The 15,788-nt window shown below is 43.7% G+C and overlaps 1 protein-coding gene across 1 annotated transcript in view; it reads left to right on the top strand.

Moving 5' to 3' along the window:
• LOC140065248 (cell adhesion molecule CEACAM1-like) overlaps positions 1-15,788 on the top strand; it is a 196,729-nt gene that overhangs the window by 54,954 nt on the left and 125,987 nt on the right. The window contains exons 2-3 of the mRNA XM_072112847.1: positions 4,994-5,272; positions 13,967-14,248. Of these exons, the coding sequence (XP_071968948.1) occupies positions 4,994-5,272; positions 13,967-14,248 (561 nt within the window). The remainder of the gene's footprint in view (positions 1-4,993; positions 5,273-13,966; positions 14,249-15,788) is intronic.

The following is a 15,788-nucleotide window of genomic DNA, read 5'->3' as shown; positions in this document are numbered from 1 at the left end:
ATTCACTGTTCATACACTGTTCATACACTGTTCATACAATGTTCATACAATGTTCATACACTGTTCATACACTGTTCATACACTGTTCATACAATGTTCATACAATGTTCATACACTGTTCATACACTGTTCATACACTGTTCATATTTTGGAAGATGTTCGTCCAATGTTTACTTATATGTGTGTCTGGTTCCCTGATATTATTTATAATAAATTTATATATTTTAGATAATTCCCCCCCCCCTCTAACTTTCCCCAAAAATTCTATTATATTGTGATTCCCTATCCTTAAACTCTGCTTATCCCTCAGCTTCCCTATTCTATGTGGTAACTGGACATAATAGTTTGTATCATGAATATTATATAATTCTTTCACTGTGGGGATTCATCTTCCATCTACAAACATCTGTGAAATATATTGGATTCCTTTATGCTCCCAAAAAGTCCTACCGTGAAAATTCTCTAATTCCTTTAATCTTACGTTCTGCCATAATGGTGAGAATTTTGTTTTTCGAAAACAACTGCATATTGGTAAACTTCTACGTGTAGATAATAAAACTATTCCATTCCTAGTGTCTATTCCCGCTACTCGTGCTATTTCCCCAATAACTAATTCATCAGCTCCACCCACCAGATATTGTAATATTGCCGATACAAAATACAAAAAGAAATTAGGCAGAGACCCCCCCCCCCCCCCCTTACCCTTTGGTTTGTAAAATACTTCCAGTTTAATTCTTACCCTCTTCCTTCCCCATATAAGATCAGTCATTAACCTCTCAATGATTTTGAAGAATTTACTCTTTATCCAAATAGGAGTAACTGTAATAATATACAGCAACTGGGGCAGAATAATTATCTTTATAAGTGCCATTCTATCTACCTGTGACAGTCATCATTTTATCCATGACTGTTGTATTAAAGGGACCAGATTGTTATCTATATAAGTGCTGGGGTTCTCTGATACTTTTATGCCGAGATATTCTATACTTTCTCCTCTCGCTAAAACATTCAATTCATTAGTGTCATCCACTTTAAAGTCATCCAAAGGGAGAATATGTGATTTTGACCAGTTGACCTTGAATCCCGAATTCTCACTAAAGCTCTGGATGGTGTCCATAATCGCCCGAACTGATCTCTCCGTCTGATTGACTGTGAAGACAATGTCATCAGCGTATAGTAAGATTTTATTCTTCGAGCCACCACAACCCCATCCAACTATATCCTGATTATTCCTACACCTAATTGCCAGTGGCTCCAAGAATAATACGAACAAAATGGGGGATACTGGGCATCCCTGCCTCGTCCCTCTCGATATTTTAATCTCATCCGACAATCCCCAGCTGGTTCTAATCCTGGCCGTAGGTTCCGAGTATAATAATTGGATGTAGCCCATAAATTCCTGTCCAAATCCAAAACCTTTCATAGTCTCGCAGAGGAAGACCCACTCCACCCTGTTGAACACCTTTGCAGCATCTATCGACAGGATGGAGCGCCCCCCCCCCCCCCCGGCCCATCTGAATCCCTGCGAAAATCCTTCTCAGGTTATTAGCCCCATGTCTCCCAGGGATGAAGCCTGACTGATCCGGATGTACTATATCCGCCACCACCGTCCTCGATCTCAATGCCAATGTTTTGGCCAACAATTTAACGCCGGTGTTTAATAATGAGATGGGGCGATATGACTCAACCTCGAGCTCATTCTTCTTTTTTTTAGTATTAGAGCAATCATGGCCTCTCTCATGGAGGTCGGTAACTTTCCTTCCCTGAGTGAACAATATAAAACCTCCAAGAGGATGGGCAGCAGAACCTGCCTACATCTCCGATACATTTCGAAGGGCAATCCATCGGAACCTGGGGCAGTATTGCCCAAAATCGAGTCCAGTGCTTCCCCTATCTCTTCTTCAGTAATCTGCGTATCAAGTTGTCCCTTCTGTTGGTCTGTTATTTGGGGAAGGTCTGAACTCTCTAAATAACTTCTAATTTCTTCTTGTCCTACCGATATTTGGAAGGAATATAAATCTGAAAATAAATTGACAAATTCCCCTTGTATCTCCCCTGGTTCATTAGAAATTTGGCCACTTTTACTTCGAATTGTCCTTATCCCCGTGTTCGGTTCTTGACTTTTGATAACCCTTGCTAACGCCTTGCCTGTTTTCCCACCTCCCCTTTAGGGCTGTGTACAAATTCGAGAAGGAGGTGACAAATTCCTCTTGAATCTCACCCGGGTCCTTGGTGATGTTGCCTTTTCTGGTTTTAATCGTGCTGATCCCTCGATCTGGTTCTTGGCTCCAAATAATCTTGGATAAGGTCTTCCTGGGCTTCCCCCCTCTCAAAATTTTTTTTATGACCTGCAAATAGGTGCAGCATGCTGCGCCTTATCCAACAAAAAATCTGTATAACCCTTGTGGGCATCTTTTCATTTTTTCAAAATTATAATGAGAGGGGTTGGAACTAAATTCGTTTTTACAACTTTGTATTTGTTGCTTGTATTTATCTTCCTGAGAGCCCATTGTATCTTGTTGTACAGAATAAAGGCTTTTAATGTATCCCAGACAGTTCTAACATCTGACTCTCTCTTGTTCGCTGCCCAGAATTCCCTAATTACCTCCATCAACTCCGAATCAATGTCCAGAATCGCTAACCAGTGGGCATTTACACAAAATGGCATAGAGTATCCTGCTGCACCTTTTTTTGGTTCTATATCAACAATCATGAGATGGTGATCCGAGATGCTGTTTGGCTCGTACTTCATCCTTATTATATATTCGAGGAAACTAGTATTGCATAAAGCGAGATCAATTTGTGACGTCGTTTTGTGTGTGTTACTAAAACATGAACATCCCGCTTTATTTGCATATTTCTTTCTCCACACATCCACCAAACCCTCCTCGTCACATATCTTTTTCAGGGGGGAAGTCCCATCCACTTTCTTTGAACCATCCCTCGAAATTCTATCTAAGTTCCCGTCCATCACACAATTTTAGTCCCTACAAGACAGGACCGGGCAATCAGGGCCTCTCTCCATAAACAGGACTAGACATGTAATAATATCATGTGTGTAAGGTGGAGGGATATACACCAGGGAGAGTATACAACGTAAGCCCTCCAGGTTCCCTCAATAAAAATATACCGGCCATATTCATCGATTTTGACTCTTATAATATTAAAATCTGTTCTCTGATGTATAAGAATACTAACACCCTGGACAATTCTAGTGGCATGAATGATACTGTGTGCCAATCGTTTTGTTTAACCCTCCATAAAGTCTCGGGTGTAAGATGTGTCTCTGTGAGAACTACTATGGCCGGTAAGTGTCGCTGAATGCAGTCAAAGATGGCTAATCTTTTTATGGAGTCCCCGAGGCCTCTAACCTTCCATTTCAAAACTTTAACACTCTTCTTTCTCTCTCTCTCACCTACACCTGCCCATGAAAGAAAAGAGAGAAAGAGAGAAAAAAAAAAGAACCGGGATGAGAGAAAAAAGAGGAGAGAAGAAAAAGAGTTACCCTTGCTGACTGAGCATCCCACCCCACGATTGACCCACAGTCTTCCTGCGGATCTCTACTCATCCAACCCCACTACTCCATACTCTCGCCCCACCCCCATGCCCAAATCACCCACAACCTTAAATTATGACAATTTGATACATAAGGACCAGAAGCCTTATTAGGCCGAATCACTTATCATATCCTCTTATTCATATAACTGGGGGCCAAAGGACCTTACCAGCCCTTGGAGTCTAACCACTCCATTGCCTCCTCCGGAGTAACAAAAAAATTCACTTTCTCCTGGTATATGATTCTGAGTTTGGAGGGGAACAAGAGGGAGTATCGCAAATTAGCTTTCTGCAATCTCTTTTTTTATGTCATGGAAATTTTTCCTTTTCGCTTGAGTTGATTTACAATAATCTGGAAAAACCATGACTTTTGCGTCGGCAATAGACACATCCCCCTTTCCCCTTAGTCTTCTCAGTATACTGTCTCTGTCTTTGGAGATTACCAATTTTACTAAGAAATGTCTTGCTCGAGCGCCCGGGGGTGGGGGCTTCCCCGGTACTCTATGGACCCTCTCTACACAGAATAAGGGGGACAGATGCTCTCCACCCACAAGCTCCTTTATCCATTTTTCTATAAACTCTTGGGGATCCTTCCCCTCTGCCCCCTCTGGCATACCGATAATACGTAGGTTAGTCCTACGCGACCTGCCTTCCAATTTGTCAATTTTGTTCTGAAGAGATATTTTCCCTTCCTTTAATATCTTGACCTCTTTCTTTAATATTGACATATCTTCCATCAATTCTACCATTTTGGAGTTGTTTTCCTTCATTTTTTCTTAAATTTATTTAAAATCCCCCCTTATCATTGATGTTTCCGTTTCTAATTGGTGAGGGTCATGATGGAGGAATTGCAATCACGTAGTGCTTGTAGTATTTCTGAGACAGAACTTTTATCCTGGTCCTTAAAGGGTTAAAATGACCCAATTAAAAATATGCAAATGGTCATCAAAAAAATTTTATGTAAAACATTTGTTTGCAAATGCAGCAATAACAAATAGATAAGATCAGATCTAATAGATCATCCTGGAAATTAAAGGGATCACTCTGGGGCAGATTTATGAAGCAGCTGAAGAGTAAGAATGAGCCCAGGGCGACCAATCACAGCTCAGCTCTCATTATACCAGCGCTCAGGAATTCTGTAAAGCTGAGCTGTGATTGGTTGCTGCAGGCACATGCTTCATAAATCTCCCCTCTGTCCATGTTACTATATTTATCAGACAGACGGTGGATCATCTAATCTTCACATCATAGACCTGCCCCGGGGGGGGGGGGGGGGGATTATTTTGCTGATTATTATGTTGAATATCTCTGTTGCACTGTGGGGGTTCTGCTCCACTCATGCAGGGCCTGGGACCACCAGTGGATTCCTCTGTCCTGCCTCACTCTATGGTGTCCCCTGTATACATTGCTTACTGACACCTGTTTTTATGTTTTTCAGCCGCACTCCTCCCCCCTGTCCTGCGCTCCAATGACACCAGCGCTTTCCTTATCAACGGCTCCTACGTGACCCTGGACTGTGATGCCGGGACTCAGGATGTGACCTCTTACACTTTCTACCGTGATGAGAAGACGATCTGCTCCGAGCCCCATGTGACCTGCAGGGGGCGATACCTGGACTTCACCCCAATAACTGAGAAGGACAGTGGATCCTACATTTGCTCCATCCAGAACCCGGTCAGCACCAGCACAAGCAACTCCCTGAGGGTGACCGTATCAGGTGAGAATGAGGAGAAATAAAATCATCTATACTATTATATACATCAAGACTCATAAATCTTTGAAGTAAAATCCCTAAAAAACATTTAAACCCTGAGGGAGACATTGATAATAGGCTGCTCACTGATATCTTCTCCTCCTCATCTACAATCCTGAGACTGTCCCCATCAATGATATCTTCCCCCTCATTTACAATCCTGAGACTGTCCCCATCACTGATATCTTCCTCCTCATCTACAATCCTGAGACTGTCCTCATCAATGATATCTTCCCCCTCATTTACAATCCTGAGACTGGCCTCATCAATGATATCCTCCTCCTCATCTACAATCCTGAGACTGTCCTCATCACTGATATCCTCCTCCTCATCTACAATCCTGAGACTGTCCTCATCACTGATATCTTCCCCCTCATCTACAATCCTGAGACTGTCCTCATCACTGATATCTTCTCCTCATCTACAATCCTGAGACTGTCCACATCACTGATATCTTCTCCTCATCTACAATCCTGAGACTGTCCCCATCAATGATATCTTCCTCCTCATCTACAATCCTGAGACTGTCCCCATCACTGATATCTTCTCCTCATCTACAATCCTAAAACTGTCCTCATCACTGATATCTTCTCCTCATCTACAATCCTGAAACTGTCCCCATCACTGATATCTTCTCCTCATCTACAATCCTAAAACTGTCCTCATCACTGATATCTTCTCCTCCTCATCTACAATCCTGAGACTGTCCCCATCACTGATATCTTCTCCCTCATCTACAATCCTGAGACTGTCCCCATCACTGATATCTTCCTCCTCATCTACAATCCTCAGACTGTCCTCATCACTGATATCTTCTCCTCATCTACAATCCTGAGACTGTCCCCATCACTGATATCTTCTCCTCATCTACAATCCTAAAACTGTCCCCATCACTGATATCTCCTCCTCATCTACAATCCTGAGACTGTCCTCATCACTGATATCTTCCTCCTCATCTACAATACTGAGACTGTCCTCATCACTGATATCTTCTCCTCATCTACAATCCTAAAACTGTCCCCATCACTGATATCTCCTCCTCATCTACAATCCTGAGACTGTCCTCATCACTGATATCTTCCTCCTCATCTACAATACTGAGACTGTCCTCATCACTGATATCTTCTCCTCATCTACAATCCTAAAACTGTCCCCATCACTGATATCTCCTCCTCATCTACAATCCTGAGACTGTCCACATCACTGATATCCTCCTCCTCATCTACAATACTGAGACTGTCCCCATCACTGATATCTTCTCCTCATCTACAATCCTGAGACTGTCCTCATCACTGATATCTTCTTCTCATCTACAATCCTGAAACTGTCCTCATCACTGATATCTTCTAATCATCTACAATCCTAAAACTGTCCTCATCACTGATATCTTCTCCTCATCTACAATCCTGAGACTGTCCTCATCACTGATATCTTCTCCTCCTCATCTACAATCCTGAGACTGTCCCCATCACTGATATCTTCTCCCTCATCTACAATCCTGAGACTGTCCCCATCACTGATATCTTCACTCCTCATCTACAATCCTGAGACTGTCCTCATCACTGATAATTTCCTCCTCATCTACAATCCTGAGACTGTCCCCATCACTGATATCCTCCTCCTAATCTACAATCCTGAGACTGTCCTCATCACTGATATCTTCTCCTCATCTACAATCCTAAAACTGTCCTCATCACTGATATCTTCTCCTCCTCATCTACAATCCTGAGACTGTCCCCATCACTGATATCCTCCTCCTCATCTACAATCCTGAGACTGTCCTCATCACTGATATCCTCCTCCTCATCTACAATCCTGAGACTGTCCTCATCACTGATATCTTCCCCCTCATCTACAATCCTGAGACTGTCCTCATCACTGATATCTTCTCCTCATCTACAATCCTGAGACTGTCCACATCACTGATATCTTCTCCTCATCTACAATCCTGAGACTGTCCCCATCAATGATATCTTCCTCCTCATCTACAATCCTGAGACTGTCCCCATCACTGATATCTTCTCCTCATCTACAATCCTAAAACTGTCCTCATCACTGATATCTTCTCCTCATCTACAATCCTGAGACTGTCCTCATCACTGATATCTTCTCCTCATCTACAATCCTGAGACTGTCCCCATCAATGATATCTTCCTCCTCATCTACAATCCTGAGACTGTCCCCATCACTGATATCTTCTCCTCATCTACAATCCTAAAACTGTCCCCATCACTGATATCTTCTCCTCATCTACAATCCTAAAACTGTCCTCATCACTGATATCTTCTCCTCCTCATCTACAATCCTGAGACTGTCCCCATCACTGATATCTTCTCCCTCATCTACAATCCTGAGACTGTCCCCATCACTGATATCTTCCTCCTCATCTACAATCCTCAGACTGTCCTCATCACTGATATCTTCACTCCTCATCTACAATCCTGAGACTGTCCTCATCACTGATATCTTCTCCTCATCTACAATCCTAAAACTGTCCCCATCACTGATATCTCCTCCTCATCTACAATCCTGAGACTGTCCTCATCACTGATATCTTCCTCCTCATCTACAATACTGAGACTGTCCTCATCACTGATATCTTCTCCTCATCTACAATCCTAAAACTGTCCCCATCACTGATATCTCCTCCTCATCTACAATCCTGAGACTGTCCACATCACTGATATCCTCCTCCTCATCTACAATACTGAGACTGTCCCCATCACTGATATCTTCTCCTCATCTACAATCCTGAGACTGTCCTCATCACTGATATCTTCTTCTCATCTACAATCCTGAAACTGTCCTCATCACTGATATCTTCTAATCATCTACAATCCTAAAACTGTCCTCATCACTGATATCTTCTCCTCATCTACAATCCTGAGACTGTCCTCATCACTGATATCTTCTCCTCCTCATCTACAATCCTGAGACTGTCCCCATCACTGATATCTTCTCCCTCATCTACAATCCTGAGACTGTCCCCATCACTGATATCTTCACTCCTCATCTACAATCCTGAGACTGTCCTCATCACTGATAATTTCCTCCTCATCTACAATCCTGAGACTGTCCCCATCACTGATATCCTCCTCCTAATCTACAATCCTGAGACTGTCCTCATCACTGATATCTTCTCCTCATCTACAATCCTAAAACTGTCCTCATCACTGATATCTTCTCCTCATCTACAATCCTAAAACTGTCCACATCACTGATATCTCCTCCTCATCTACAATCCTGAGACTGTCCACATCACTGATATCCTCCTCCTCATCTACAATACTGAGACTGTCCTCATCACTGATATCTTCACTCCTCATCTACAATCCTGAGACTGTCCTCATCACTGATATTTTCCTCCTCATCTACAATACTGAGACTGTCCTCATCACTGATATCTTCTCCTCATCTACAATCCTAAAACTGTCCTCATCACTGATATCTTCTCCTCATCTACAATCCTGAGACTGTCCCCATCACTGATATCTCCTCCTCATCTACAATCCTGAGACTGTCCACATCACTGATATCCTCCTCCTCATCTACAATACTGAGACTGTCCTCATCACTGATATCTGCACTCCTCATCTACAATCCTGAGACTGTCCTCATCACTGATATTTTCCTCCTCATCTGCAATACTGAGACTGTCATCATCACTGATATCTTCTCCTCATCTACAATCCTAAAACTGTCCTCATCACTGATATCTTCTCCTCATCTACAATCCTAAAACTGTCCCCATCACTGATATCTTCTCCCTCATCTACAATCCTGAGACTGTCCCCATCACTGATATCTGCTCCTCATCTACAATCATGAGACTGTCCACATCACTGATATCTTCTCCTCCTCATCTACAATCCTGAGACAGTCCTCATCACTGATATCTTCTCCTCATCTACAATCCTGAGACTGTCCCTATCAATGATATCTTCTCCTCATCTACAATCCTGAGACTGTCCTCATCACTGATATCTTCTCCTCCTCATCTACAATCCTGAGACTGTCCCCATCACTGATATCTTCCTCCTCATCTACAATCCTGAGACTGTCCTCATCACTGATATCTTCTCCTCATCTACAATCCTGAGACAGTCCTCATCACTGATATCTTCTCCTCATCTACAATCCTGAGACTGTCCCTATCAATGATATCTTCTCCTCATCTACAATCCTGAGACTGTCCTCATCACTGATATCTTCTCCTCCTCATCTACAATCCTGAGACTGTCCCCATCAATGATATATTCTCCTCATCTACAATCCTGAGACTGTCCTCATCACTGATATCTTCCCCCTCATCTACAATCCTGAGTCTGTCCTCATCACTGATATCTTCTCCTCATCTACAATCCTGAGACTGTCCCCATCAATGATATATTCTCCTCATCTACAATCCTGAGACTGTCCTCATCACTGATATCTTCCTCCTCCTCATCTACAATCCTGAGACTGTCCCCATCACTGATATCTTCCTCCTCATCTACAATCCTGAGACTGTCCCCATCAATGATATATTCTCCTCATCTACAATCCTGAGACTGTCCCCATCACTGATATCTTCTCCTCATCTACAATCCAGAGACTGTCCCCATCACTGATATCTTCTCCTCATCTACAATCCTGAGACTGTCCTCATCACTGATATCTTCTCCTCATCTACAATCCTGAGACTGTCCACATCACTGATATCTTCTCCTCATCTACAATCCTGAGACTGTCCCCATCAATGATATATTCTCCTCATCTACAATCCTGAGACTGTCCCCATCACTGATATATTCTCCTCATCTACAATCCTGAGACTGTCCTCATCACTGATATCTTCTCCTCCTCATCTACAATCCTGAGACTGTCCCCATCACTGATATCTTCTCCTCATCTACAATCCTGAGACTGTCCTCATCACTGATATCTTCTCCTCATCTACAATCCTGAGACTGTCTTCATCACTGATATCTTCTCCTCATCTACAATCATGAGACTGTCCCCATCACTGATATCTTCCTCCTCATCTACAATCCTGAGACTGTCCTCATCACTGATATCTTCACTCCTCATCTACAATCCTGAGACTGTCCACATCACTGATATCTTCTCCTTATCTACAATCCTGAGACTGTCCTCATCACTGATATCTTCCTCCTCATCTACAATCCTGAGACTGTCCCCATCACTGATATCTCCTCCTCATCTACAATCCTGAGACTGTCCCCATCACTGATATCTCCTCCTCATCTACAATCCTGAGACTGTCCTCATCACTGATATCTTCCTCCTCCTCATCTACAATCCTGAGACTGTCCCCATCACTGATATCTTCCTCCTCCTCATCTACAATCCTGAGACTGTCCTCATCAATGATATCTTTTCCTCATCTACAATCCTGACACTGTCCTCATCAATGATATCTCCTCCTCATCTACAATCCTGAGACTGTCCCCATCACTGATATCTTCCTCCTCATCTACAATCCTGAGACTGTCCCCATCAATGATATCTTCTTTCTCATCTACAATCCTGAGACTGTCCCCAACACTGATATCTTCCTCCTTCTCATCTACAATCCTGAGACTGTCCACATCAATTATATCTTCTTCTCCTCATCTTCAATGCTAAGACTGTGCCCATCAATGATATCTTCTTCCTCATCTACAATCCTGAGACTGTCCACATCACTGATATCTTCTCCCTCATCTACAATCCTGAGACTGTCCCCATCACTGATATCTCCTCCTCATCTACAATCCTGAGACTGTCCACATCACTGATATCTTCCTCCTCATCTACAATCCTGAGACTGTCCACATCACTGATATCTTCCTCCTCATCTACAATCCTGAGACTGTCCCCATCACTGATATCTTCTCCTCATCTGCAATCCTAAGACTGTCCTCATCGCTGATACCTTCTCCCCCTCATCTACAACCCTGAGACTGTCCACATCACTGATATCTTCTCTCTCATCTACAATCCTGAGACTGTCCCCATCACTGATATCTTCCTCCTCATCTACAATCCTGAGACTGTCCCCATCACTGATATCTTCTCCTCATCTACAATCCTGAGACTGTCCTCATCACTGATATCTTCCTCCTCATCTACAATCCTGAGACTGTCCCCATCACTGATATCTCCTCCTCATCTACAATCCTGAGACTGTCCCCATCAATGATATCTTCTCCCTCATTTACAATCCTGAGACTGTCCCCATCACTGATATCTTCCTCCTCATCTACAATCCTGAGACTGTCCTCGTCACTGATATCTTCTCCCTCATTTACAATCCTGAGACTGTCCTCATCACTGATATCTTCCTCCTCATCTACAATCCTGAGACTGTCCTCATCACTGATATCTTCCTGCTCATCCACAATCCTGAGACTGTCCACATCACTGATATCTTCTCCTCATCTACAATCCTGAGACTGTCCCCATCACTGATATCTTCTCCCTCATTTACAATCCTGAGACTGTCCCCATCACTGATATCTTCCTCCTCATCTACAATCCTGAGACTGTCCTCGTCACTGATATCTTCTCCCTCATTTACAATCCTGAGACTGTCCTCATCACTGATATCTTCCTCCTCATCTACAATCCTGAGACTGTCCTCATCACTGATATCTTCTCCCTCATTTACAATCCTGAGACTGTCCTCATCACTGATATCTTCCTCCTCATCTACAATCCTGAGACTGTCCTCGTCACTGATATCTTCTCCCTCATTTACAATCCTGAGACTGTCCTCATCACTGATATCTTCCTCCTCATCTACAATCCTGAGACTGTCCTCATCACTGATATCTTCCTGCTCATCCACAATCCTGAGACTGTCCACATCACTGATATCTTCCTCCTCATCTACAATCCTGAGACTGTCCCCATCACTGATATCTTCCTCCTCATCTACAATCCTGAGACTGTCCCCATCACTGATATCTTCTCCTCATCTACAATCCTGAGACTGTCCTCATCACTGATATCTTCCTCCTCATCTACAATCCTGAGACTGTCCTCGTCACTGATATCTTCCTCCTCATCTACAATTCTGAGACTGTCCACATCACTGATATCTTCTCCTCATCTACAATCCTGAGACTGTCCTCATCAATGATATCTTCTCCTCATCTACAATCCTGAGACTGTCCCCATCACTGATATCTTCTCCTCATCTACAATCCTGAGACTGTCCTCATCACTGATATCTTCTCCTCATCTACAATCCTGAGACTGTCCCCATCACTGATATCTTCCCCCTCATGTACAATCCTGAGACTGTCCTCATCACTGATATCTTCCTCCTCATTTACAATCCTAAGACTGTCCCCATCAATGAAATCTTCTCCTCATCTACAATCCTGAGACTGTCCTCATCGCTGATATCTTCTCTCTCATCTACAATCCTGAGACTGTCCTCATCACTGATATCTTCCTCCTCCTCATCTACAATCCTGAGACTGTCCCCATCACTGATATCTTCCTCCTCCTCATCTACAATCCTGAGACTGTCCCCATCACTGATATCTTCCTCCTCATCTACAATCCTGAGACTGTCCCCATCACTGATATCTTCCTCCTCTTCTACAATCCTGAGACTGTCCTCATCCCTGATATCTTCTCCTCATCTACAATCCTGAGACTGTCCTCATCAATGATATCTTCTCCTCATCTATAATCCTGAGACTGTCCCCATCACTGATATCTTCTCCTGATCTACAATCCTGAGACTGTCCCCATCACTGATATCTTCTCCCTCATCTACAATCCTGAGACTGTCCACATCACTGATATCTTCCCCTTATCTACAATCCTGAGACTGTCCCCATCACTGATATCTTCTCCCTCATCTACAATCCTGAGACTGTCCACATCACTGATATCTTCCCCTTATCTACAATCCTGAGACTGTCCCCATCGCTGATATCTTCTCTCTCATCTGCAATCCTGAGACTGTCCTCATCACTGATATCTTCTCCTCATCTACAATCCTGAGACTCTCCTCATCACTGATATCTTCTCCTCATCTACAGTCCTGAGACTCTCCTCATCGCTGATATCTTCTCCTCATCTACAGTCCTGAGACTGTCCTCATCACTGATATCTTCCCCCTCATCTACAATCCAGAGACTGTCCCCATCACTGATATCTTCTCCTCATCTACAATCCTGAGACTGTCCCCATCACTGATATCTTCCTCCTTCTCATCTACAATCCTGAGACTGTCCTCATCACTGATATCTTCTCCTCATCTACAATCCTGAGACTGTCCCCATCACTGATATCTTCTCCTCATCTACAATCCTGAGACTGTCCCCATCACTGATATCTTCCTCCTTCTCATCTACAATCCTGAGACTGTCCTCATCACTGATATCTTCTCCTCATCTACAATCCTGAGACTGTCCCCATCACTGATATCTTCTCCTCATCTACAATCCTGAGACTGTCCACATCACTGATATCTTCCTCCTCATTTATAATCCTGAGACTGTCCCCATCACTGATATCTTCTCCTCATCTACAATCCTGAGACTGTCCCCATCACTGATATCTTCTCCTCATCTATAATCCTGAGACTGTCCCCATCACTGATATCTTCCTCCTCATGTATAATCCTGACTCTGGTCTCTGTGTTGTGTCTCTTAGTCCTGGTCTCGGATGTGGTGGTCACCAGTAATATTTCGGGACTTGTGTGGCCGGGAATAGATTTGGTGTCTCTACGATGTTCTGCTCGTGGTACAGATGTCAGCTACTCCTGGAGTCTACAGGGGGCGCCAATCTCTGGAGGAGGCCGATTCCATGTGACGGAGAATAACACGCGGCTCATTATCAGCCCGGTCTCCTCTGAGGACAGCGGATCCTTCATATGTACAGCCAGAAACTTACTCAACAGCCAGAACAGCAGCGACGTGAGGCTCAGCCTGGCCGGTAAGTGTCATCTGATCATCACATCTGTCACCGGCTCTTATGTGTCATCTACTCATCACATCTGTCACCGGCTCTTATGTGTCCTCTACTCATCACATCTGTCACCGGCTCTTATGTGTCATCTACTCATCACATCTGTCACCGGCTCTTATGTGTCATCTACTCATCACATCTGTCACCGGCTCTTATGTGTCATCTACTCATCACATCTGTCACCGGCTCTTATGTGTCATCTGCTCATCACATCTGTCACTGGCTCTTATGTGTCATCTACTCATCACATCTGTCACCGGCTCTTATGTGTCATCTACTCATCACATCTGTCACCGGCTCTTATGTGTCATCTACTCATCACATCTGTCACTGGCTCTTATGTGTCATCTGCTCATCACATCTGTCACCGGCTCTTATGTGTCATCTGCTCATCACATCTGTCACCGGCTCTTATGTGTCATCTACTCATCACATCTGTCACCGGCTCTTATGTGTCATCTACTCATCACATCTGTCACCGGCTCTTATGTGTCATCTACTCATCACATCTGTCACTGGCTCTTATGTGTCATCTGCTCATCACATCTGTCACCGGCTCTTATGTGTCATCTGCTCATCACATCTGTCACTGGCTCTTATGTGTCATCTACTCATCACATCTGTCACCGGCTCTTATGTGTCATCTACTCATCACATCTGTCACCGGCTCTTATGTGTCATCTACTCATCACATCTGTCACTGGCTCTTATGTGTCATCTGCTCATCACATCTGTCACCGGCTCTTATGTGTCATCTGCTCATCACATCTGTCACCGGCTCTTATGTGTCATCTACTCATCACATCTGTCACCGGCTCTTATGTGTCATCTACTCATCACATCTGTCACCGGCTCTTATGTGTCATCTACTCATCACATCTGTCACCGGCTCTTATGTGTCATCTACTCATCACATCTGTCACCGGCTCTTATGTGTCATCTACTCATCACATCTGTCACCGGCTCTTATGTGTCATCTACTCATCACATCTGTCACCGGCTCTTATGTGTCATCTACTCATCACATCTGTCACCGGCTCTTATGTGTCATCTGCTCATCATGTCTGTCACCGGCTCTTATGTGTCATCTACTCATCACATCTGTCACTGGCTCTTATGTGTCATCTACTCATCACATCTGTCACTGGCTCTTATGTGTCATCTACTCATCACATCTGTCACCGGCTCTTATGTGTCATCTACTCATCACATCTGTCACTGGCTCTTATGTGTCATCTACTCATCACATCTGTCACCGGCTCTTATGTGTCATCTACTCATCACATCTGTCACCGGCTCTTATGTGTCATCTACTCATCACATCTGTCACCGGCTCTTATGTGTCATCTACTCATCACATCTGTCACCGGCTCTTATGTGTCATCTACTCATCACATCTGTCACCGGCTCTTATGTGTCATCTACTCATCACATCTGTCACCGGCTCTTATGTGTCATCTACTCATCACATCTGTCACCGGCTCTTATGTGTCATCTACTCATCACA

The sequence above is a fragment of the Engystomops pustulosus genome, chromosome 6 (assembly GCF_040894005.1).
Source record: "Engystomops pustulosus chromosome 6, aEngPut4.maternal, whole genome shotgun sequence".
In the NCBI taxonomy this organism is placed as follows: Eukaryota; Metazoa; Chordata; class Amphibia; order Anura; family Leptodactylidae; genus Engystomops; species Engystomops pustulosus.
This window is presented reverse-complemented; position numbering and strand designations above follow the sequence as displayed.